Source organism: Sceloporus occidentalis, unplaced genomic scaffold (assembly GCF_023333645.1).
Source record: "Sceloporus occidentalis isolate IW3139 unplaced genomic scaffold, rSceOcc1.0.p SCAF_3, whole genome shotgun sequence".
NCBI classification, from domain to species: Eukaryota; Metazoa; Chordata; class Lepidosauria; order Squamata; family Phrynosomatidae; genus Sceloporus; species Sceloporus occidentalis.
The window spans coordinates 90,419,415-90,442,004 of record NW_028316983.1 but is presented as its reverse complement, the minus strand read 5'-3'; the positions used below and the strand labels follow the sequence as shown (position 1 = coordinate 90,442,004).

Sequence of the window (22,590 nt, the reverse complement as noted above, 5' to 3'; positions counted from 1 at the left end):
ATATCTCATTGGCAGAAATATCACTTACTAATTTATATTTTTATTTATCTGAGAAAGCCAGTGTGGTGTAGTGGTTTGAGTGTTGGACTACAACTCTGGAGATCAGGGTTCAACTCCCTGCTATGAAAACCCACTAGGTGACCTTGAGCAAGTCACACAGTCTCAGCTCCAAAAAACCCTATGATAGGGTTGCCATAAGTCAGAAATGGCTTGAAAGCACACAGCAACAAAAAATAATCAGCTGTAAAGCAAGTCCAGACCTCCATGGCTATTAGAAAGCATGCAGTACTTCAGACTACAGAATAGTAGTTGAAGAGAGTCTGGCTGCAATTGTCTGCACAGAGATTCTTCTTGAATTTGATGAGATTTGTGTTAGATTGGACTACTTGCATTCCCTTCACCACTACTCACAGGAAGGACTACCTATCAGGTAAAGTGTTAGGAATGTAATTCTTCTGGAAAGAAATCTGCCATGCCACAAATTCTTCAGTTACTTAGTGACCAGATTTTCCAAGAGGTAATTATGATGTCAGCTGCCTCCTTCACCTGCAGTTGGGAGGTTGGACTCTGGCCATTTTTTTTTTTTTTTTAATGATACCAAATTCATCAGGGATGTGCTTCCTCTGTTTGTCTCTTCTAGCATTTATTTTGGCCTTTCCCTTTTGTTTTAGCAAATGACAGGAATAGCTAAGATTCTTACTGTTACTTGGATTTTAAAAAATTCAGTAGAACTTTATGTAAAACCCTTCTTTTCTCTTCAGATCATATAAATCTTTTGCCCCCATACTTAGTGAAAAGTTACAATCAAACATTGTAACAAAGTTATAATGCTCTGGAATTTTTGGATGCAAGTCTTCTCAGTGGATAGAGTTGTGTTCTTCCCACTACTGTAAATATTGGTTAATGATAGATTGCCAGGTGGCAAGAACACCAGTTGAATTGAGTGAATTGTGGGGAAGGCAGGTCCCACAGATTTGGACAGAGCCACCTTCGGTGAGTGGAGCTCTTCCTTCCTCAGAAAGCAGATCCTGAGTCCAGTCCAGTGAACCCATGTGGCCCTTGGCCAGTCATAATCTATTTCCCATAGGGTTAAGGAAAAATTTAATTTCTGTTGGGTCAGAAATTCTGTTTTGTACTACTGTGAATGCCAAAACAGTATGTGTTTATTTGGCTAGAGATTCTCCCAGGAATGCATGCCTTCAATAGTGAGACCTAGGATCTTAGTCCATTTATGCCAGTAAAGAATGAAGTAATAGTTGTAATGAACATTTGAGAAAATTCTTGTAATGTATGAGTAAGGACATCCTTTGCAAACAATCCTTCAGTGTAAAAGAAACATGTACAGTATGTAATCTTGTGTTTGCTGCCTGTAATAGGAAAGAAGAGAGCAGTATGTGCAGTTTTCATTATCCCTATCAGAATTAAATGGATGATCATTGTAGTGAAACTATGCAATTGTATTACAGCAAAGGCTCAAATCCTGTTAAAGTTTTGTTGTGTTTTAATCAGTTAATTAAATATTTGGCTTTAATATAGATAGGTTAATACAGGATAGAATCATAGAGCTGGAAGAGACCATAAGGGCCAACCAGTCCAACTCCCTGACATGCAGGAACTTGCAGTCAAAGCATCCTAAACAGATGGCCTCTCAGCCTCTTTTTAAAGCTTGCCAAAGAAGAAGACTCCACTACTCTCCAAGAGAGTGTGTTCTACTTTCAAACAGCTCTTATTGTCAGGAAGTTCTTCCTAATGCTGAGGTGGTATCTCTTTTCTTGTTGTATGTATCCGTTGCACCGTTTCCTAGTCTTACATCTCCCTTACCTGGAATTCCAAAATCTGAAATACTCCAGAAATCAAAACTTTTTTCATGGGTGGCTGAGATTGTGACACCTTTGCTTTCTGATGGTTCAGTGTACACAAACTTTGTTTTATGCACAAAATATTGTATAAAATTACTTTGAGGCTATATGCATAAACAGTATATGAATTATAAATGAATTTTGTGATTAGACTTGGGTCCCTTCTCCAAGGTATCTCATTATGTACATATATGCAGATACAGGTATTCTAAAATCCCCCCAAAAAACCCAAATATGTCTGGTCCCTAGCATTTTGGATAAGGGAGACAGCCTAGAATTTGAAAGAGCTACTTAGATTTTGTGCAGTTTGATTATGTAATGCAACAGGTACAACTTTGGAAGAAGCTCTGTCTCTTGCTTGAGAAAGGAGGAGGGATGTCTATTCTAAGATGGTATCAGTATGGTACCTAAAACTGTTACCAACACTTTCACTTAACTTAAAAAAAAAAGCCTGATTAAATAGGGTCAAAAGTTTAGTTGATCAAAAGGATTTTAATTATTCTAGTTGATCTGACATTGTTACCCCAATAAAAATGTCAGAAACAATTATGACTGTCAAGGTAATCAATTAAGTTTGAGACCACCAAGCAAATCTTAGTTTATGTTGTTTGCTATTATATAAGATAAGTGCTATCTGTTTATCTTTTTTCTCCTTGAGAATTCAATTTAATTTTCTAGTGAATTCCAGTTTTGCTTTGTTTTTCCTATGATAATTCTTTGTACTACTTGGCTTATTTGTCCTGCAAGGAGCAGCTAAGATCTGTTGGTAAGAATAGTGAAATGTTATTTTGAAAATGGTACATGTTGCCATGTGCTCAAGTACTCGGTGATATTAAATAGGATAGGAGATGGTACCAGAAATTACTTTCTCTTGGGTGGCATTTTCTGTATTATACATACAGCGTGTATTCTGTGACAGGACACTACATTAGTGACTGTTGTTTTGACATTATTATTTTTGAATGGAGGAAGTGCATATTCAAGCAGTCTCAAGGCCACCTAAGTGTTAGGGTTGTCACTAGTACATAAACTTGGTACTTGTGAACCTTTGTGACAGAGCAGCATTTAAAAGCCTAGAAATATCACTGTTCAGTTAAGACAAATATTCTAGGATGAAAGATCCATAGATTTAAACAACAAAATCAGATGTGCTCTTCATGTTGCAAAAGTACTTCCCTGTTGAATGCTGAAGCTAAAGTTAAAGCAGTGACTTATTATGCTATCTTTTATGTATTTCTTCAGTAGCTAAAAAAATCAAATAGAGAAAAATTATCATTAATTTTAAAAAAATATTTTAAATGTATGCCTAGTACAGGCCCTCTCTGCGGCCTATAAACAAAAGGTAAAGACCAAACACAATATGCTTTGAAATCACATTAAAAGGAATGCCATACTATTCTGGATTTTCATGGTGTTGATATTCATTTCCTTTGAAAATTCCCCGTGGTGATGTGACACAGTCTTACATATTTCATGGAAAAATTCATATTTGGCTTTTGATACTATCAGCAGTAATATCCTCCTGGACCAGTTTTTTGGTTTGGTGTTGAAAGCACTGTGCACCACAGATTTCATTCCTGCCTTCAGAGTTGGCTTCAATTTTATTATTCCTCATTCCTTTTGTCATTTAATTGTCTTGTGCCACCGAATACCCTCTTGTTGTTTCACATTGTATGAATCCAGTTGAAGAGAGTTCATTTTGGGATTTGGAGCAAAGTGTTATGAGTACATAGATGTTACAAAGCTTGCGGGAACATCTGAATTGGATGTGGCCTCACAAGCCCTTGATCATGTCTGGAACCAGTGATGAGTTGGATGAACTCTAGTAACAGGACTGCATCATAGCAAGAGGGATATCCTGTGCACAAATGTTATTGAATCTGTGACATAGATCTGTTATCTGTTCTGAGTGGGATTTCACTCTGTCTACTGGAATATGTTTGTGATCTTTAGTACTCCAAAAACCATTTGTGGCAGTGGAGGCCCTAGTGGCAGAGGTCACTAGGTCTGCCATGCCATGTTCCATTCATCAGGCTGGTGTTGGTGATATGTTTATTCTAAAAGTTGGAAAATGTGGTGCTCAAACTCAAATCTACATCTTCAGGATGTAAGGTGCATTTACACTGTAGAAATAATGTAGTTTGATGCCACTGTAGCTGTAGCTCCATCCTATGGAATCCTGAGATTTGTAGTTTTACAAGATCTTTAGTCTTGTCTACCAAAGAGTGCTGGTCCCTCACAAAACTACAAACCCTAGGATTCTGTAGGATAGAGCAATGGCAGTTAAAGTGAAGTCAAACTGCATTATCCCTACAGTGTATATGTACCTCTAGTTTTTTTTTAAAAAGCTAATTCATGGATCTATTAGTTACTCCATAATTGGCTAAAACACCAACTTGATTCACATGTAGGGTTAAAATAACTTGCATCACATTATTTAACAATCAGTAATATTGTAGTTGCCGACATTTTTACAAAAATGCAACCACAAAGCTATGCAGAGTAGATTGGCTAGACTGGCAGAATGCTTTGTTTCCGGTTCCCATGTTGAATTCCATCATTCAGATATTTCATGTTAAAAGTTAGAGGCTGCTCACCAGATTTATTGTTGTTGTTGTAGAAACATATGTCTTGAACACAGTTTAGGCGCTACCACTGTAAACAGAAAAACCTTTTTATTATGTATTGCACAAAAACCTCATGATTAAATAAAATAACTTTAAAAACACATAACTTCTACTACAAGTACCTATAAAAACCGGTGTTATTTTAGGATAGCAGGAACTTGGCTATTCTCTGCCTTACAGAATGATTCCTCCCCTCCCTGGTGATAGTGTTTACTGTGTGCATCTCCTAAAGACAAAGTCTTTTTTTCCTTAAAAAGAATTGTTCTGTTTGTGTGTAAACTTAAGCACATTCCAGACTATTGACTGGAGCACATTAATGAGTTAAACTTGCTTAATTGGAGAACAACTCCTATTATTTGCCAGTTTAACAACAAACCTCTTCTTGTCCTTTAGTTTTCATTATGTAGTTATGTCTGTTAAATGTAACATTAATTTAATATGTACACATAAAATTAGATTTGTATAATGTGAAGCCTATTTTAGCCTGCTGTATATTTTCTGGCCTGAACATCAACAGAATTGGGAGGTGGTATCTGCAGCATAGCATAGTGGTTTGAGCATTAGACTATGGGTGCGCACACATTTGCAATCCCATATACCCAGCAATCCCATGTACCCAGAAAACTTTCTCTTGAGAGCTACGCAGTCCTCCAGTTCATGTTCCTGAGATGCACCCAGAGTTGTAAAAAGTCAGGGAAGAAAGTTCCATTATGTTGTCACTATAACTTTGAATTTACACCTTTGGTTACAGAATCCAAAATTCTGCAGCTTCATCCATTTCATCAAAAACAGAAGCCCAATTTATGAAAACTAAAAAAAATTCCTTTCAATTTGTGGCCATACTCCAAGACACTGAAGTGTCCCAGACCTCTGGAAATCCTGCTTAGCTTTCCAACCCTACTTCTAAGATTTTCCAGTCATTCTCTCTCTTCATTCTTGTAAAAAACAAAGGTTGAGGTTGTCAAGAAGCTGGATTGTATATCCAGTATCAAATTCTGTACTCTTGTATCACAATTGCGACTTCTAATACTTGCTGATATATAATTTAAAGATCTTAACTCTATTTTTTAAAGGACTGTGTTTGTTCGCCTTACTTTTTTAAAACAATATTTATATACTGTCCTTCAAAATAGTTATCCTCAGGTTGTTTGCAATGTAGTAAATAACTACATATGATCTCCACTTTACATTATTGTAGTTTAAAGTGTTTAAAACTGGATCTGTATAATGAATAAATAAAATATGTTAAATTTTTTATGAGAATAAATTCCTTATGGGTAGTGACCTAGATCTGTCTTTCTTGATAATGTGCAGCCCATAGTTAATTTAGGACACAAGAGTCTTTTAGTAGTTTTAAGGCCATGTTTTTAATTATTATTACCCTATTGATTTTTCTAGGAATATAGTTGGATGGGAAACAATATAGAAATATACCAAAGTGATTTTTCATGTGATTAGTAATGCAAACTTTTAAATTGAAAATAATAGGATTGTGAAAGGTTATAATTATCTTATTATGTTTGGTAAAAGTTGTATATATTAACTCAAGATTGTTTTTTCTTTATAGGAAACACTCCTTTACATCTTGCTGTGATGCTGGGGAATAAAGGTTGGTAATGTTTCCACTTAAAAGACCCATAAAATTATATAGCATAGAAGCCAAAAACTAAAATTACTAAGCTGATTTTCTCTCTCATATGAAAATTGTTTGAAGGGAGGTATAGAATGAGCTAGAGGAAGGAAGGGTCCTCTCTTTACTTTCTGTCAGCTTTCCATGACTAGATAACAAGGGAAAGCTGACACAAAAGAAATATGAGGCCATTTTTCTCAAGTCTCTAACCAGCTTACCGGTAGTATGTTGAAAACAAAACAGTGTGCACGAACTCTGTGCCAGACTCTGCCTAGAAGATAGTAAATATGGGCACTTTGAGAAGTGTGTTTCTTTTTCCTGGCTTCATTTCTTTCTAGAGTTACCTCCCTGCCCCCCTCAGTGACATCTGTCTGAAACACTGCAGAAATCATCCAGTTTGAGACTGCTTTAACTCCCCTGGCACAAGGCTAGGGGATCCTGGGAACAGTAGTGAAACATTTAGCTTTCTCTGTCAGCTCTAGTGCCACAATAAACTACAGTTCCTAGGATTTCCTAGTATTGAGCCAAGGCAGTTAAAGCTGTCTCAAACTGGATTATTTCTGCAGTGTGTTTTGGACCATCATCTCCCTTGTTAATCAGGCATAAAACTTGGGCTTGATTCCTTGTTCACTTTGTATGGTTTTTCACCAAGTCATATTACTTCACTCATTTCCAAAAAAAATAAAAGATTAATTTAATACCATACACACTTACATACACGCACGCACGCACGCATGCACACACACACACACACACACACACACACACACCCTTCACACAAAATGTATGATATCAGTTGCTTTTCATTTGAAAGTGTTGTCCTGGTAGATAGATAAAAAAATCCAATGCCAGTCTAATTTAAGTTATGAGCAGTAGAGGGTGCTACACAAAAATAAATAAAGTTGTAAAATTAGATTATGAAACTAGAGGCCTGATTTTGATATACAGCTCACTTCTTAAAGACCAGCGTTGAAAATTGCTGCTTTTTTTCTTACAATAATGCAAGTCTCTTGGTGTCTAAGGTGACAGGAAAAAAAACACTATAACCTGTATTTTGTAGCAAATAGTCCCTTTAGGATAAAAGCCTGGATTATTTTGACATGGACAGTAGCAAAATAATAAGGTTCATTTAGGATTAGCCAGGCATCCTGAGATAACACAGAGAATATGCTGCATTTATTGGGTCAGACTTGAAACTGTTGCATAATAGCCAAACCTTCAGCCAGATATGTGATAGTAGTACAGTACTGTGGATTGTGTATGCTTTGTCGTGTTCACTTTAATGAAACTGAAAATTCCCAGTTGAGAGGGCTCCAGTTTTAACTGGGTCAGGTTGTAATCCCACTTGAAGTGCTGTACAGATAAATGCAAATTTTGTTAAGCAGCTCAATGTGCTCTTGAGGAAGGAATGAACTTCCAGGGTTTTGTGAGGTCTTTGGTAAAGAAAATTTAATTAAAATGGGTGTTGGGCACTATTTCAGATGGTAGCTTATTGAATATCATTGATGTATCCATCCATTGAAATGGGTCAGGAAGCATGGAAGAAAGGCTGTCTACCAGTGGTAAAGGTTCACTTTGTAGAAAAAAATATATATTGGTGTTGAAATGTTTCCTAAATTTGTTTTGATTGTGAATTGTATATGTGCAGTTCCTTGTGCCACTGGACAATGCCCCTAGCAGCATTGCAAAGGCACTACTTGTGAGCAGTAACTGGGGTTGATCAGTGTAGCTCAGTCAACATAAGGAGTCAAAGGTCTTTTGTCCTGCAGCCATAAAGCAGGCTGGGTCTTCTCTCTTCTGAGTTGACATTGTGGGCAGGGTGGGAAAGCAGATGTAGATTCACTGAATCAGAATTCTTCTGAATAGCTGTAATTTCAGGGGATATGTTTCTGGAAGAGAAGGTTAAATGTCTCACAAAACAACAATATCCATAATTACATAGCATTGAGCCATGGCAGTTAAATGGTGTCAGACTGGATTATTTCTGCAGTGCAGACCCAGCATACTTGTCATATCAGACACTATGCCTCTTATTACCAGCTGCTGAGAAAGGGGTGTGCAATATCTTTGTGAGTTTCTCATAAGCAATTGGTTATTGTGGGAGCAAAATGGTGATCCACTATTTCTTTTGTATTTCTTTTGTTCTTCTTTTGTAATTCTGAATCACATACCATGTTCCAATATTGATTTTGAAATTAAAAATTGAAGATACTTTGGTTTGAAAAGGGGCATAGTCTGTATCATAAGGAAAATCATCTACATACAGTTTGTTTCCAGAATATCTTCTTTCAGGCATGATTCCTTATAAATTTATAATAGCTCTGAATATGTTGGACACTGTTAGTCATGCCTTAATCCTGTTGAAATATATTGCATAAGTTAGCTGAGACTGATACTGGTTTTGATTTTAGTCAGGTGAAAACTTGATGAGCTTCCTCGACTCACCCTATTATATAGGAAGACCCTAACAACAGACTTGGATGTAACATGTACACTAAAATGTTACATTTGAAAAACTGTGTCCTCAGCTAGATAGATTTAATGTGCTCCCTAACTGAATAAACTACAAAAATATATTTCTTTTCCCATGTTATTTTTGTCCATCTGTCAGTGGCTTTTGTGTAGCAGAGGATTTTGGTATTCTTATTTGGAAAATAATTACAGTCACTTCCTTTATTACAGAATGTGCCCACTTGCTTTTGGCCCACAATGCTCCTGTGAAAGTGAAAAATGCTCAGGGATGGAGTCCTCTTGCAGAAGCCATCAGCTACGGAGACAGACAAATGAGTAAGAAACTGCTACTCTGTTTAGAATAAATGTAAAGGAAACCCACTTAGCTTTTAAAATCAGATGTGTATTGCAAATACTGACTAACATGTCTGGACTCTCTAAAATTATTTCTAATTTTTTATAAATCATTTTAAATCATTTTAAAATTACTTTGAATTTTTATGTTAGGTTCTTTTATAGACTGTTAGGAAAAGCTGATATTTGGGTGGAGCTCTGTATCACTTAATTATGGCCTATGGATCTTGAATCTTTCTGCACCAGTGGCATCATTGTTAACATATAAGGATGGTGTGGGGGAGAGAATTAGAGAGAGGGGAGCACCAGATTAACTGTTACTAAATCAAGAATTAAATAATGCAATTGTTAAGTAAAACTAAACCAAGCTTTTGTTAAAATTCAGACTAATGAATTGACAGAATCATTTAATTGTAAAATTAGAAGCAGTTCAAAGGGTCACCTCCAGTCCATAGCTAACATATCCATGATAGAATGACCCTGGAACCTCCGTTTAAAAATCTCCAATGATGGTCCATATGCTTACAAGGTAACCCAAACAACACTTAGCATCAAGAAATTCTTCCTGCTGTATAGTTAGAATCTTCTTTCTATACCATGAAATTAATTCTTGCTCTTCAAAATAAAGAGCAGTGGCATTAGTGTTAATTCTGCTTCTCACATAAAAAATTATCCAAGTGAAAAAAGACATTCTGCCTATTGAAGTGAAACTGTAAAGCCCAGATTACCCCACCGGGCCTAAGAAGGATCTTGATTAGATTACATTTCAGGATTGATATCCTTAATATAAAACTTAGTTATGTAATTGATAGCCATTCCAGATGGGTGATTTAAATGTTTAATTACATACAATTTGAATAAGAAATTGCTTCCACTCATGCTAAAAGAGTCATGTCAGTATTCCATCCAGATTAGTAGCCAGGTAATAGCTAAATGGCAATATGTGGGGAAAATTGAAATTATTAATGCTGATTAGCTTTATGCTTTCTAATAACAAAGACAACGATGAAAACAGAACCAAGTTTACTGGATAACTAATTCTTCTGTATTATATTTGGCTTATAGTATGTTTATTTAGTTACAGCACTGCTAAGGAAACTGAAACAACAATCTAGGGAGAGTGTTGAGGAAAAGCGACCTCGATTATTAAAAGCCCTGAAGGAGGTAAGACTATGGGGCCATTGGCTTTTTAATAATTTGTGAGTAATTTCAAATGGCGAACAAGCTTTTTAAACTTAGAGTTTAATGTGTTGGAGAAAGTGCTGTATTAGTTTCAGCTCTTTCAAGTAGGCCTGGCCGATCTTCTTGTGAGCTGCAGAGTCCTTGGCTATCTCCTTTGGAATGATTATTCCTTGATGAGTCACCATATGACAGTAAAATGGTCTTGGGGAAAATATGCCAACTTGATGTGATCTGTAGTCAGATGTTGCTTATTTCTGTCGATATTAATAGGAAAAGCAGAATATTTTCTTCTCTCTCTTTTACAGTACACTCAGCCCTCCCCATAGGCGGGCTTGCCTTCTGAGGCTTTGAGCTTATGTGGAAGGCAAAGCTCAGTAAAGGTAATGGGGCACATACCTGCGCCGCCTGTGAGCACGGGCCCCATTATTTTCTATGGGGCTTGAGCATATATTCTTTTCCCCATACGCGGGAGGGGGGGGTCCAGAACGGATTCCCCACATATGGGGAGGGCAGACTGTATTTTTCCTTGCACTACTGTTTAAGAACTACCATTAGTTTTGAATGTGTACACTCTTTATCCCTTTATTCAAATAACCCAGTTTTGCCTTCAAGTCAGAGATAGGAATTGTACAACTCTTCAAATGTTGTTCAATTGCGACACATAGCATTCCTTGCCAGAGCTACTAGGACTTATAGTACAACTACATTTGAAGAGTTGTATGATTCTCACCTATGCTTTAAGTGTTCACAAGTGTTGGTGACCAGGAGTTCCACATAAATGAATGGATGAAGTTCCTTCCAGGTATATAATGCTGGAGAGGAAACGACATAGACTGATAGAGCAGAGAGTGTCACTATTGTGCTAGCCTGACTTGTTTCTGTGGTGGATGCGGAGGGATTGAAGCCCCTTTGTATGTCTCCAGCATAGAAAGTAGGCATGCTGATGAGGAAGGGAAAAGGCAGCCATCCTTCCTCTGTGAATTTATGCATTTTTCTCTCTGCTTTGGGTTCACAGAAGAGCTTTATGTACAAGCAAATGCAGGTAGGTAAGGTAGAGAAGGCACAGATGTTGTCTTTTCTGCCAACTCACTTCTGTCACTTCTGTGCTGGCTATAGAGGGAAGGGGATTGCTTCCTTCGGGACAAAGATAGAAGCGCAGCAAGCTGGCAGAGGAGTCAAGGACTGACCCCTGCTTCCTTTGCCAGCCTGTTATGCTACTGCCCTCAGAACAGTCATCCTTGTAAGAAGTGCTCCCTAAAGCAGACAGTTTAAAGATCTGCAGGGCTGAAAATCTTGCTGGGTTTAGTAACAAGGGCAAAATAACCATAGGTTCTCCTGGTGTTGTTTTTCACTTCTTCCTGCAGAAAGAAAAAAATGGAGAGGGAAGGTTGTGCATAATTGACCTTTTCTGGCAAAGTCCAAGGAGACTTTGGAATGGGCTTCCAAAATCACTGCTGACAAGAGTGAAGAGAAAATAGACTGGGTGTCTGATTTGAATAATTAGCTGTTTAGTTTTTGTCAGAACAATGTTGATTTTGTTCATAAATATTTAACACTAATAACAAAAATGTTGAGGGGCTCTTACTTTAGTTTTTTCATAATGAATTCAAGGAGGATAATTGAGATATCAGAAAAATGAGTTAACATGAAAGGTGTGCAGACTGCATTTCATTAATGCATGCTGCCATTTATGTCGAACATGAAAGAGGGTTGTATTTGTGAAAACATTTCTGAAAACACCACGCGCAATAATAATTTCTTTTCACGTATAAGAGATAATTCATTTTTTTTCTCTTCAGCTGGGTGACTTCTATCTTGAACTTCACTGGGATTTTCAAAGTTGGGGTAAGTTTTTAATGGAGTCTAAAGTGATCATTCATAACTTGTCATAGCTGATTTGCTGTAGCAAATCCAAACATCATTGTTCAGAATCCTTGTTTCTTTCAATTTATGATTCAATACATACTCTGTAGCTTATATTGAATGCAGAACTCTTTGCAGGCCTATTTATAAGTAAAAGGAGTAAAGTAAACAGTTTTTTGCTAAGCCCCTCATCCTGAGACCAGCATATTACAACGGTATGGCCTTTAAAAAGGCTTTCATGTAAGCCCTGTATGATTGGTGTGCATGTATATATACAAAGGCTTTCACACAACTTTGAACACTGATCATGGAGGAATCTAGTTACACAGAAGCATTTGTGCATGCATCTCTGTACACAAATACTCTCCTCCCTGCAAATATTGCCAGGTGTATGTATCCATGGAAACTAGTATATGATGTCTAGGATAGTACTATTTACCACAAACTTGCTGATGTGTTACTTTTACTCATACAGTTAACATCAAAATAGGCTTGTACTTGGAGTTAATCCCTGTTCTGATTTAATCTAAGAACCCAAATTTGTGGTGGTACCTGTGACTAGATGTGGATGATTTCTCCTGGTCAGATTTGTCCCTTGTTTACCTTTTCATTGCTACAATGGCTGTCACTTCGTCTACCACAAATTGAATCTTAACCAGAGTTTTGAAATCCACTTCAAGTTATAGTTAAAAGTTTAAATACTTTAAGTTAACTATGATTTAAATAGTTAAAGCTAACTATGGCTGCATCTACATTGCAGAATTGGTGCAGTTTGATTGCCACCACTTTAAATACCATGGCTCAGTGGGATTTGTAGTTTTCTGAGCCATTTAGCCTTTCCTGTCAGAGTTCTGGTGCCACACCAAACTACAAATCCCAGGCTTCCATAGGATGGAACCATGACAGTTAAAGTGGTGTCACACTGCATTATTTCTGCAGTACAGCAGCAGTCTATGGCTAGCATGAAACTAAAACAAGATGTAACACTTACTGTATTCCTGCTGAAGGTGGAAGAGAAAAGTGTTTAAATGGTGGGTGGTGAGGAAATATACAAGCCTGAGAGAGTTCCCAGTCACTTAACCATTGTTCAAGGATTGGCAAATATTCTGTGGACTGAGCCTGTGTTGTAATAGGAACCACATAATTTTTTCTTTTTGTAACATGGAAGCTAGCATTTTTAATAATACCTTTGTAGAGCACAAAATTCAAGTTAGCTTGTTAACCTCCTTCTGTTCATAAGAATTAAAATGAAAATGTGTCTTTCTTTACTGCTGTGAAATATATTGGATGCTTTGAACACATCAGGGATTCATCAGCTCAAACTAGATTCCAATAGCATTGATATGCATGTGGTCTTGTGAGGAAACTAATGTCATTTTATTATGTTTACTCTATGTACCTGGCTTTTTATGGGTTGAGCCTCCACTTATTTGGATGCCCTAAAGCCTTCAAGCAAAATTTTGCAATTGTCAGAATCAGCAAATTATGCCTCCTCTTTGTCAGTGAAACCACAGCTTCTGGCAAGCCTATGCATGCGCCCCTCGCATAGGGCACTCCTACAGCCCTCTGACAGAGGGGCTTGGCTACCCCATGCCTGTGAAGGGTGCTTTTCCACAACTAAGAGAGGGAATGCCATAGCTTTGACCCTCAAACTGTTCGCCCTGGTTTCAGGCTGTGCCAGCTCTAAACTTGTATGCTAGTTAGGGATGGTGTATGGGCATTTAAGTTACTAAGGCATTTTCAGCTAATATGTCTTAAAAGCCAAATAACCATGGAGTGCACACCTAGTGTCCTGTTACTATGAATGCCAAGTTTAAGGTGTCTTGGTCTCATGGTGTTGAAACTGTAATTCTGACTGACAGATAAGCACCCTGTGTTGTTACAGATGAATTGATGTAACATTAATTTTAACAGTTTCTCATATTTGCTCAATACAGTGCCTTTACTTTCCCGAATCCTGCCTTCTGATGCATGTAAAATATATAAACAAGGTATAAATATCAGGTAAGAATAGTCTTCACCTTGCTCTAGCATTATAAACATAATAAATAATTTTCTTGTGATCTGACTGTGTGGTCAGTTTTCATATCCTTCTAAAAAGAAGATAAGACTTCTTGATAGATTGGAAAGAGTTATCCACAGAATGTTCAGAAGACCTTTTATGTCTGTTCGAGCCCTAAATCTCCTTCCTTCTTAATCTTATGCTTAAAATTGCCACATCTTTCTTTTTATATTCTTCCTATTCAGGCTGCATCCACGCTGCAGAAATAATCCAGTTTGACACCACTTTAACTGTCATGGCTCAGTACTGTGGAATTCTGGAAACTGTAGTTTTGTGAGACATTTAGTCTTCTCTGTCAGACTATTATTCCAAACAAACTACAATTCCCAGAATTCCATAGCATTGAGCCCTGGCAGTTAAGTGGTATCAAACTGGATTATTTCTTCAGTGCAGACACCGCCTCAGTATTCAAAGGATTGTGACTGTTTGGCGGTACATATGCCGCCTTCTGCTCTTCTTTCCGTTAGACTTATTTAACTGGCACTATTTTATTGGGTGTATTGTCATGGGAGGGCTGTGTAAGTATCTCTTCATGGACTTTGGCAGATTGCAGTCCCTGAATGTTGAAATCACTACTTATAATGGGTTTTTAATTGTGAACAAATGGAAGTAGCTTTTGTATTTCTTTAAAAATAAATGTGTTGCTTTTTTTGGTTTATGTCACATGGGATGTATCCACTCTGCAGAAATAAAGCAGTTTGACACCAACCACTTTAACTGCCATGACTCTATGGTACAGAATCCTGGGATTCGTAGTTTGGTGAGGCACCAGGGGTCTCTGACAAACCAGGCTGAATACTTCACCAAACTGCAAATCCCATGATTCCACAGATGGAGCCCTGACAGTTAAAGTGGTATCAAACTGCTTTACCTCTGCAGTGTTGAAGAGCTGATGGAGTCCTTCTTCATACTGTTTTTTCCATAAGCTTTAAATATAATGGAGGGTGCTCTCTATAATACTAGGAGAATATCTGGGTAACTCAAGCCTTCAAATGTTTCCACAGGCTTGACACAACACTTATAGATTTTACTGACATGAAGTGCCAACGAGGGGACTTGAGCTTCATTTTCAATGGTGATGCTGCACCCTCTGAATCCTTTGTAGTTTTAGACAATGAACAAAAAGTTTACCAACGAATACATCATGAGGTAAGCCATACTGTGATTGATAACTGTTTTAAAGTATTAGAAAGTGAGTATCTTAAACTTTGTTTTTGATGCAAGTAAATCCTATACTTAGTTTTAAAACATATTTGTTGTTGTTCTTAACTGACCCAGACCCATGGCAATCCTGTAGATGAGACTTCTCCACCACCCCCTGTCCTCCATTGCTTTGCCCAGGTTTTGAGACTTAGGCATGTGGCCTTACTGTGATTGAGTCTATCAATCTGATTTGCAGTCTTCCTCTGATGTGGACAAAGTACGACAGCCTCAATTTAGTCATCCTGACTTGCAGAAAAATTTCAGACCTGATCTCTGTTCAAGAACCAATGTGTTTGTCTTTCTGGATCTGCACGGTATCCTCAGCCCTCTTCACCAACACCCCATCTCAATTGAGTTGATTTTCTTCTTACTGGCTTTCTTCACTGTCCAGCTCTCACATCCATATGTGGTGATGAGGAATACAATGGCTTGGATGATTCTAACTTTAATGCTCAGTTGCATATCTTTACTGTTTAGATCTTTTCTAGTTCTTTTATAGATCCCCTTCCCATTCCTAGCTTTCTTCTTATTTCTTAACTGCAGTCTTCTTTCTAATCAATGATCCAAGGTACAGGAAATCTTTGACTTTTGATTTACTCATTATCTAGGTTGAATTTATGTAGATCCTCCATGGTCATTATTTTTGTTTTCTTTTATGTTCAGCATTAAACTTGCCTTTGTGCTTTCTTCTGTGACCTTCCTTAGTAATTTTTCCAAGTCTTCGATGTTTTCTACTAGTAGTATAGTGTCATCCATATATCTTAGATTGATGATGTTCCGTCCTCCTATTTTCACTCCTCATTCTGAATCCAAACTTGCTCTTCTTATATTTTCTGCATAAAAGTTGAACAAGTCGGGTGGTAAGATGCAGCGTTGCCTGACACCCTTGCCAATTGAGAACCATTCTGTTTCTCCAAATTCTATTGTAACAGTAGCATCTTCTCCTAAGTGCAGATTTCTCATCAGGACTATCAGATGTTGTGGCACTCCCATGTACTTAAAAGCCATACATAGCTTTTCGTGATCTGTCAGTCAAATGTTTTACTATAGTCTATAGAGCACATGCTGATTCTTTTCTGGAATTCATCTGCACACTCCATCAGCCATTGTATGTTTGTGATGTTGTCCCTGGTGCCTCTTCCTTTTCTGAACCTTGCTTGCACCTCTGGGATTTCTCCATATTATGACTGGAGTCTATGTTGCAGCATTTTGGGCATAATTTTTCTTGCATGGTAAATTAATGCTATGGCCCTATAGTTGCTACAGTTTTCTGTGTCTCCTTTTTTGTGGATGGGGATTTATATTGTTTCTAGTGTGTTGGAAATGTACAAGGTGCATATTTAGTGTCTGTATGTGTGGAATGACCTCCCAGAAGGACTCTACCTGACATCCTCATTAGTAGCACTGAAATGTCATACAATGACCTTTCTTTTTCAGTAAGCATTCTGTCCTTGATTTTTTTCATCCACCTTTGGTTTTGCTTTTTAAGTTATCTTTGATGACCGATAATATTCTAAAATCTTAACTTCTTAATAGTGTTTCAGTAGATTTACTTATTTTTGTTGTAAAATCTGCTTAAGAAGTTTTCTGATATGCTTGACCGATATTTTCTCTCAAAGGAATCTGAAATGGAAACAGAGGAAGAAGTTGACATTTTGATGAGCAGTGATATTTATTCAGCAACATTATCAACCAAATCAATTACTTTCACACGTGCCCAGACAGGATGGCTTTTCCGAGAAGATAAAACAGTAAGCTTATCTGTATTTAAGACAAGGATGGGGAAGTGCAAATGGATTAGAGACCAGATTCCTCTGCAAAGCCTCTGTGGGCTTGGTATGAAAGGGGACAAAGCCATTCTATCAACACTGTTGGCTTTACTCACACAGTTGGAGAAAGTTGTGTACAGCAAAATGCTCCTATAGGTCCAGGCTGAAGTAATACTCCTGCAACTGATGTTGGAGTTCTTTCATCTCACATGACCCAGTGCAAAAGGGGTGGGTTGAAGCACTGTTGAGCTGCCACTACTTCCCAAGTGTTGGTTGCAACAGCACTTTTACAGCTAGTACCTCCATGCTGAAACACCCCCATTTTTTCCTCCGAAGAAGAGGAAAGGGAAGCAAATCTCTTTGTGTTAGTGCTCTTGGGGAATCCATGTTCTTATCTCCAGTCTCTGACCAGAGATATCTGGGACTGTTATTTTTTTGGAAAAGGAGAAAGAGCTGAGGTTGTTGGGAAGCTTTTAGCAAACTTACAGTCAGCCCTTGGTATCTACGTATTTAAGCATCCATGGACAGCAAGCCCATGTTGTCCCCAAGGGTGGTGTAAGAACACAACTGTGTCACCATGAGGGACTGTCGTTCTTGTCCGGTGGCGGCACATTCACACAGTTGTACTACCATTAAGTTCTGTTGACTCCAATGGCGGTACAGCCATGTGTACTCGCCACCATGAGACAATGGGGGCTGTTCCTAATGGCAGCTTGGCTGCATGCATGTGCCACCATTGGGGACAACATGGGCATGAGTATCTGCAGATTTTGATATCTGCGGGGTGAGGTCCAGAACGGATCCCCCATGGATACCGAGGGCCAACTGTACATTTTTTACAAGCCAAATAATAAACTAGTGGGATGGAGGTTCCTCTCTCTTGATTAAGGCGTCTTCTGTGCTACTGTGCCCCAGAATAGCAGTCGGGGGAAAAACAGTACAATCAGTTAGACTGCTGTGCCTGCTCTCCCTGACTGGATTGAAAGGAGGGATAATGATAAAGGTCGACTGCTACCAATGGAACATAAAGTAATAAGAAATTGGGGGAAACAGATAATGAGAAAGTAGATAGTGAATGGTAAAGATAGGGCCAGTGAATGGTGAGGTGATGATCTGTATTCTGTATAGGAAATGCTTTGTGTCTTTTGCAATTTTATTTTATTTCTTTGCAGGAAAGGGTAGGGAACTTTTTGGCAGACTTCTACTCGGTTAATGGGCTTGTGTTAGAATCAAGGAAAAGACGAGAACATCTCAGTGAGGAAGACATTCTTCGAAATAAGGCTATCATGGAAAGCTTGAGCAAAGGTGGAAACCTGATGGAACAAAACTTTGAGGTATAGCCAACTTTGGTATTCAACCACATACACCCTTTTAGCTCCATCTAAACGAGAAGAGAACCAATATGGTATAACGTTTTGAGCTTGGACTATGACTCTAGACACCGGGGTTCAAATCACTGGGTGACCTTGAGCAAGTCACACTCTCAGTCTCAGAGGAAGACAAAGACAAAGCCCCTCTGAATTAATCTTGCCAGAACCCTGTGATAGGTTCACCTTAGGGTCACCATAAATTGGGAATGACTTGAAGATGCACAACAAACAAAACAACAACAAACAGAAATATTGATTAGTTGATAGAAAGTGGAACCTTAGTAACAGAAAGCTCCTTTATGTAGGAGCATAGGCATCAACTTATTTCTGTCACATCCCTGCATTGATGTGTTTTCACTCCTGTGGTTTATGAGAGATTGTCAGACACAAGGGTTTTGGAAGTCCCAGAGAGCATTGACCAGACTGTAAGGTGCTTTGCATTTGTCCTCACTTGATAAATAATCACTGTAGTCCCAACTACATTGTGCTAAAGTTAATAACACTTGTTATTCCAGAGAGCTAGTTGCAGACATCTTTCTTTGGTAAAATTTACATCAAATGTGAAATTACAGCAAGTGTCCCCTCTATTGTAATGTTAATTGTTCCTAAACTAGGGTGTCCCTAGTTTATTAATGAGAAATTTAAGCGTGTCATTTTGTTGATGGAGTTCATACTTGATGCTTCTCTCTCTCCATGGCTCCCAACTTCTATCTGCTTTGTTTTGATAGCCTGCTATCTTCCCTTCCCTTTTCTTTCAATACTTCTAAAATAGGAATCTCTTTTATTTCTACCAAGAAACTGAAGCTTTAATCTTAATGTGTATTGTCTCCCTCTACCTCCTTGAGAGATGGCATGGTGTTTTGAATAAAAAATAATGTAGATTTAAGAGTGCTTTTTGTGCTCATGGCTGCCACAATTTGGTGTATTGATAGAATGCTAGTAATTCTGTAAGTTTAAAGGCCACTGAGGGTCAGATTTCAGGATGTATAAATGGACAGTTCATGATACAACAGTATATATAAATGCTAATGGTATGCTTAATAGTTGTAATCTAAAGTTATAAATTAGGTTTGTAAAGTCTCACTGACAGCTTGATCATGAGTAGGCTAGAGTGGGCCAAATAGATGCTTTCATTGTTGATGTCTACATAATAATCTCTATCTAGAAAAGGGTGCCAGAGCTCACCTAATCATCTAGGAAAATCCCACCTAGAAGCTTCATATTTTGCAGGGTTCTAGGGCACATGTATGGCTTTTGAATGTACTAAGTACATGTTTAAACTGGGCTTACCTGTCATACTAGGTTTGGGGGTGATTTTACATTGGATTAATATGCATCTTCTTTTAAATTACTTCAAGAGGAAGATCATGATTATTTGTTATGCTTCATTTCAGATTGTTCCAATTTATTTTTCTGTAGACTGAGAAGTGTGCTTAGTTAGCACTATTAGGCTATGAAATATTATTTCCATTTACAAAGAATACCATGTGTTTTTTAACAGCCTGTCAGAAGGCAGTCTCTTACGCCACCTCCACCCAACACAATTACGTGGGAGGAGTACATATCTGCAGAAAATGGAAAGTGAGTATTAATATCCATGGTGATAAAGTTATTTTGAAAATATGTAGAACCAGATATTACCAGAACCACAAATATTCTGAATTTCTGGAACTATCATGTTAAAAATCCCAGCCCCCCCCCCCTTTTTTTTGTTTTGTTTGTTTTAAAGGGTGTTTCTACATATTATTCTATAAGCAGCTGCTGAAGCAAGGATAACTTTTCCATTAGAATTATGTGAAGTAATCAAATAGCTTCTGCTCTGGATTGTAAAAGTGCAAAGTTGTGAAATTTAATAATGTGTGAGACTTGCTATGACAACCACATTTCTTGTATAAGCTTCTGCTCTTGGTTAACCTCACAGTTCTTTTTCTGGTGAATCTAGTACATCTTAAGAGTATGCAAAATCATTTTTCCTATCTTTAACAGCAGTGATATTAGATAAAGTCTAATTCAATAGAACATAGACTGGTCCGCTTAGATTTTGCTCACAGACTTAAAATTATGTGGGCTTATCTGCTGGTTTTTTTAAAGCTTCTTGTTGATTCTTTGAGATAAAATTAAGCATGTGCCTATCTTTCTCATCGGATTAAGAGAATCTGATTCTTAATTTTGTATCTAGCGATTTAGGTAGTATGAAAAGTATGAGAAGACTTGTTATTGCAACAACAGTGAAACTATTCCCAACAGGGTTTTTTGTTTCCTTTGTTGAACAGCAATTGTCAGCAAACAGTTTTTGGCGGGTTACACACCGCCATTAAAGTATGCACGGAGCGTGTACTAGGGTTAGGGAGGTGCGGTGCTTCTGCACCTCCCTAATCCTAATACGCGCTCTGCGCGTAAAAAATGACAGCGGCCGTTCCAGACGGCCGCCGCCATGAGGACATCACGGCCACACCGCCTCTATATGGGGCGGCGCGGACATGACTCCTCGCACCGCGCCAGGGCACCTAGTGCGCCCTTAGCGCAGACCAGGAAGGAACTCCATTTTGGAGCTCCTTCCTGGTTTGTGTCGCCGCTTTGCGTCGCTGGGCACAGCCTTCAGACGGCTGCGCCCAGCGAAGCAAGGGAGAAAGGGGCCAAGTGGCCCCTTTCTCCTCCCCCCCACTGTTGCGGGGTGTCCTTGGGGCTTGAAGCCCCAAGGACACCCCTTTTCAGGCTGCGGGGAAGCGGCGTTTTGCCGCTTCCCCGCAGCCTGAAAAGCGGCGGATCAGGGCCTCAGCGGCTGCCGTTCTTGCAGCTGAGGCCCCAATACACCAGGGAAAGGGGCGGATACAGCCCGCCTCAAAATAACTCTTTGATACACTATGTGGGGAACCGTGTGTGAGAGAGAAGTAGAGTGAAGGGGTAATATGCTTTTCCAGTAAGGCCCACTAAGGATGCATAATACCCTGGGCATAATTAAAAGTAAAGTAGCTCTCTTGAATTTGGCTGCCATGAATAGTAGAAATAACAGTTTATAAAATTCTCAAAGAAGTTATGTTTCACTATAAAAATGCTTAATTTTAAATATACAAAATTCTCCATCAGAAGTAGTCTGTTCACAAAAACTAGACACTAACCTGCCTATATCTATTCCTTAAAGGGTTTCTGAATTATTTCTATTCTAGTTAAAGTGATGGAGCTCATTGGTCAAAATCCAAAGAACTGTTGGGACAAAATGGCATAATCAAGAAGCTTAATACTATTTTCTTTAGTCCTCTTCATTACACAGATGGAATGCTTTTTGAAACAGTAGTAAGGGTTTGAGTTCTATAGATAGAAGATAAATAGCAGCTTTAGTTCCTGGCCATTGACTCTTGACCATACAGAATTTTATATGGCCAGACTGGGCTGTGTGTCTGTTTATGTATGTCTTTCTTTATATCACTCTCTTTCTTAATAGATTCCAGCTCAGTTACTGTTATCTGTAGGCATTGGGCAACTTGTCAATTTCATTTCCTGCTGCATCAGTTCTTCCAGTCTTCAATAAGCAATTTCTGTCAGCCTGCTTTCCTGCCTAGTTGAAATGTATCCCATGATTTTATTATTTGAGAAACTTGAATCTTTAGAGAAGTTTTAATTTTTATTTTCTTTAACTAGAGCACCACATTTGGGTAGAGAACTGGTCTGCAAAGAAAGCAAGAAAACATTTAAAGCCACAATAGCCATGAGCCAAGAATTTCCTCTGGGAATCGAATCGTAAGTCTAAACTATCTGCTACAAATATTTCTGAAAGGCTATGAAGTAAATCTAAAATACACTGCTTTTGCCTATTCTAGAAACTGGAATGTAATACTTTATCACAGAATAATAGTTGTTTGTATTAGAATTAGAATTCTGATTCTTCTTTTGCACAAATTTGTCCCCCCAAAAAGGGAACTTTGGGCTCTTCCGCATCCCAGACACATACCCCAACACATACACAGTTCTTTGAAAACTAAAGAAACTGCCTTATAGTGAGTGGTAACTGAAAAACATAGATATACTTAAAGCTGAATTTCCATTCAAAGGGGCAGGGGGTTTTGTGGGCCAATCAAGAATTTGTTGCAAGGATCCCTGCCCTTTGGGACGTAACTATGGCCTCTTGATGCCATCCATGTCAGGGAAAAATTGCTTTGGATAGTTCTAAATCAGTGTGGGCAACTGCAAAGAGGTGGAGAGTAATAATAATAAATATAAAA

At 38.2% G+C, this 22,590-nt stretch overlaps 1 protein-coding gene across 3 annotated transcripts in view; it reads left to right on the top strand.

Annotated features, from left to right (window-relative positions):
• LOC149316413 (ankyrin repeat domain-containing protein 13C-like) overlaps nucleotides 1–22,590 on the top strand; it is a 47,691-nt gene that overhangs the window by 3,010 nt on the left and 22,091 nt on the right. For all 3 annotated transcript variants that reach the window (XR_016280487.1, XR_016280488.1, XM_089515432.1), the window contains exons 2-11: nucleotides 6,054–6,095; nucleotides 8,799–8,903; nucleotides 10,000–10,085; nucleotides 11,903–11,948; nucleotides 13,904–13,970; nucleotides 15,033–15,177; nucleotides 16,851–16,982; nucleotides 18,173–18,334; nucleotides 19,872–19,951; nucleotides 22,010–22,108. Coding sequence is in view for 1 of the 3 variants with exons in the window: in XM_089515432.1 (XP_089371558.1) it covers nucleotides 6,054–6,095; nucleotides 8,799–8,903; nucleotides 10,000–10,085; nucleotides 11,903–11,948; nucleotides 13,904–13,970; nucleotides 15,033–15,177; nucleotides 16,851–16,982; nucleotides 18,173–18,334; nucleotides 19,872–19,951; nucleotides 22,010–22,108 (964 nt within the window). In the remaining 2 variants the exon portion in view is untranslated. The remainder of the gene's footprint in view (nucleotides 1–6,053; nucleotides 6,096–8,798; nucleotides 8,904–9,999; nucleotides 10,086–11,902; nucleotides 11,949–13,903; nucleotides 13,971–15,032; nucleotides 15,178–16,850; nucleotides 16,983–18,172; nucleotides 18,335–19,871; nucleotides 19,952–22,009; nucleotides 22,109–22,590) is intronic.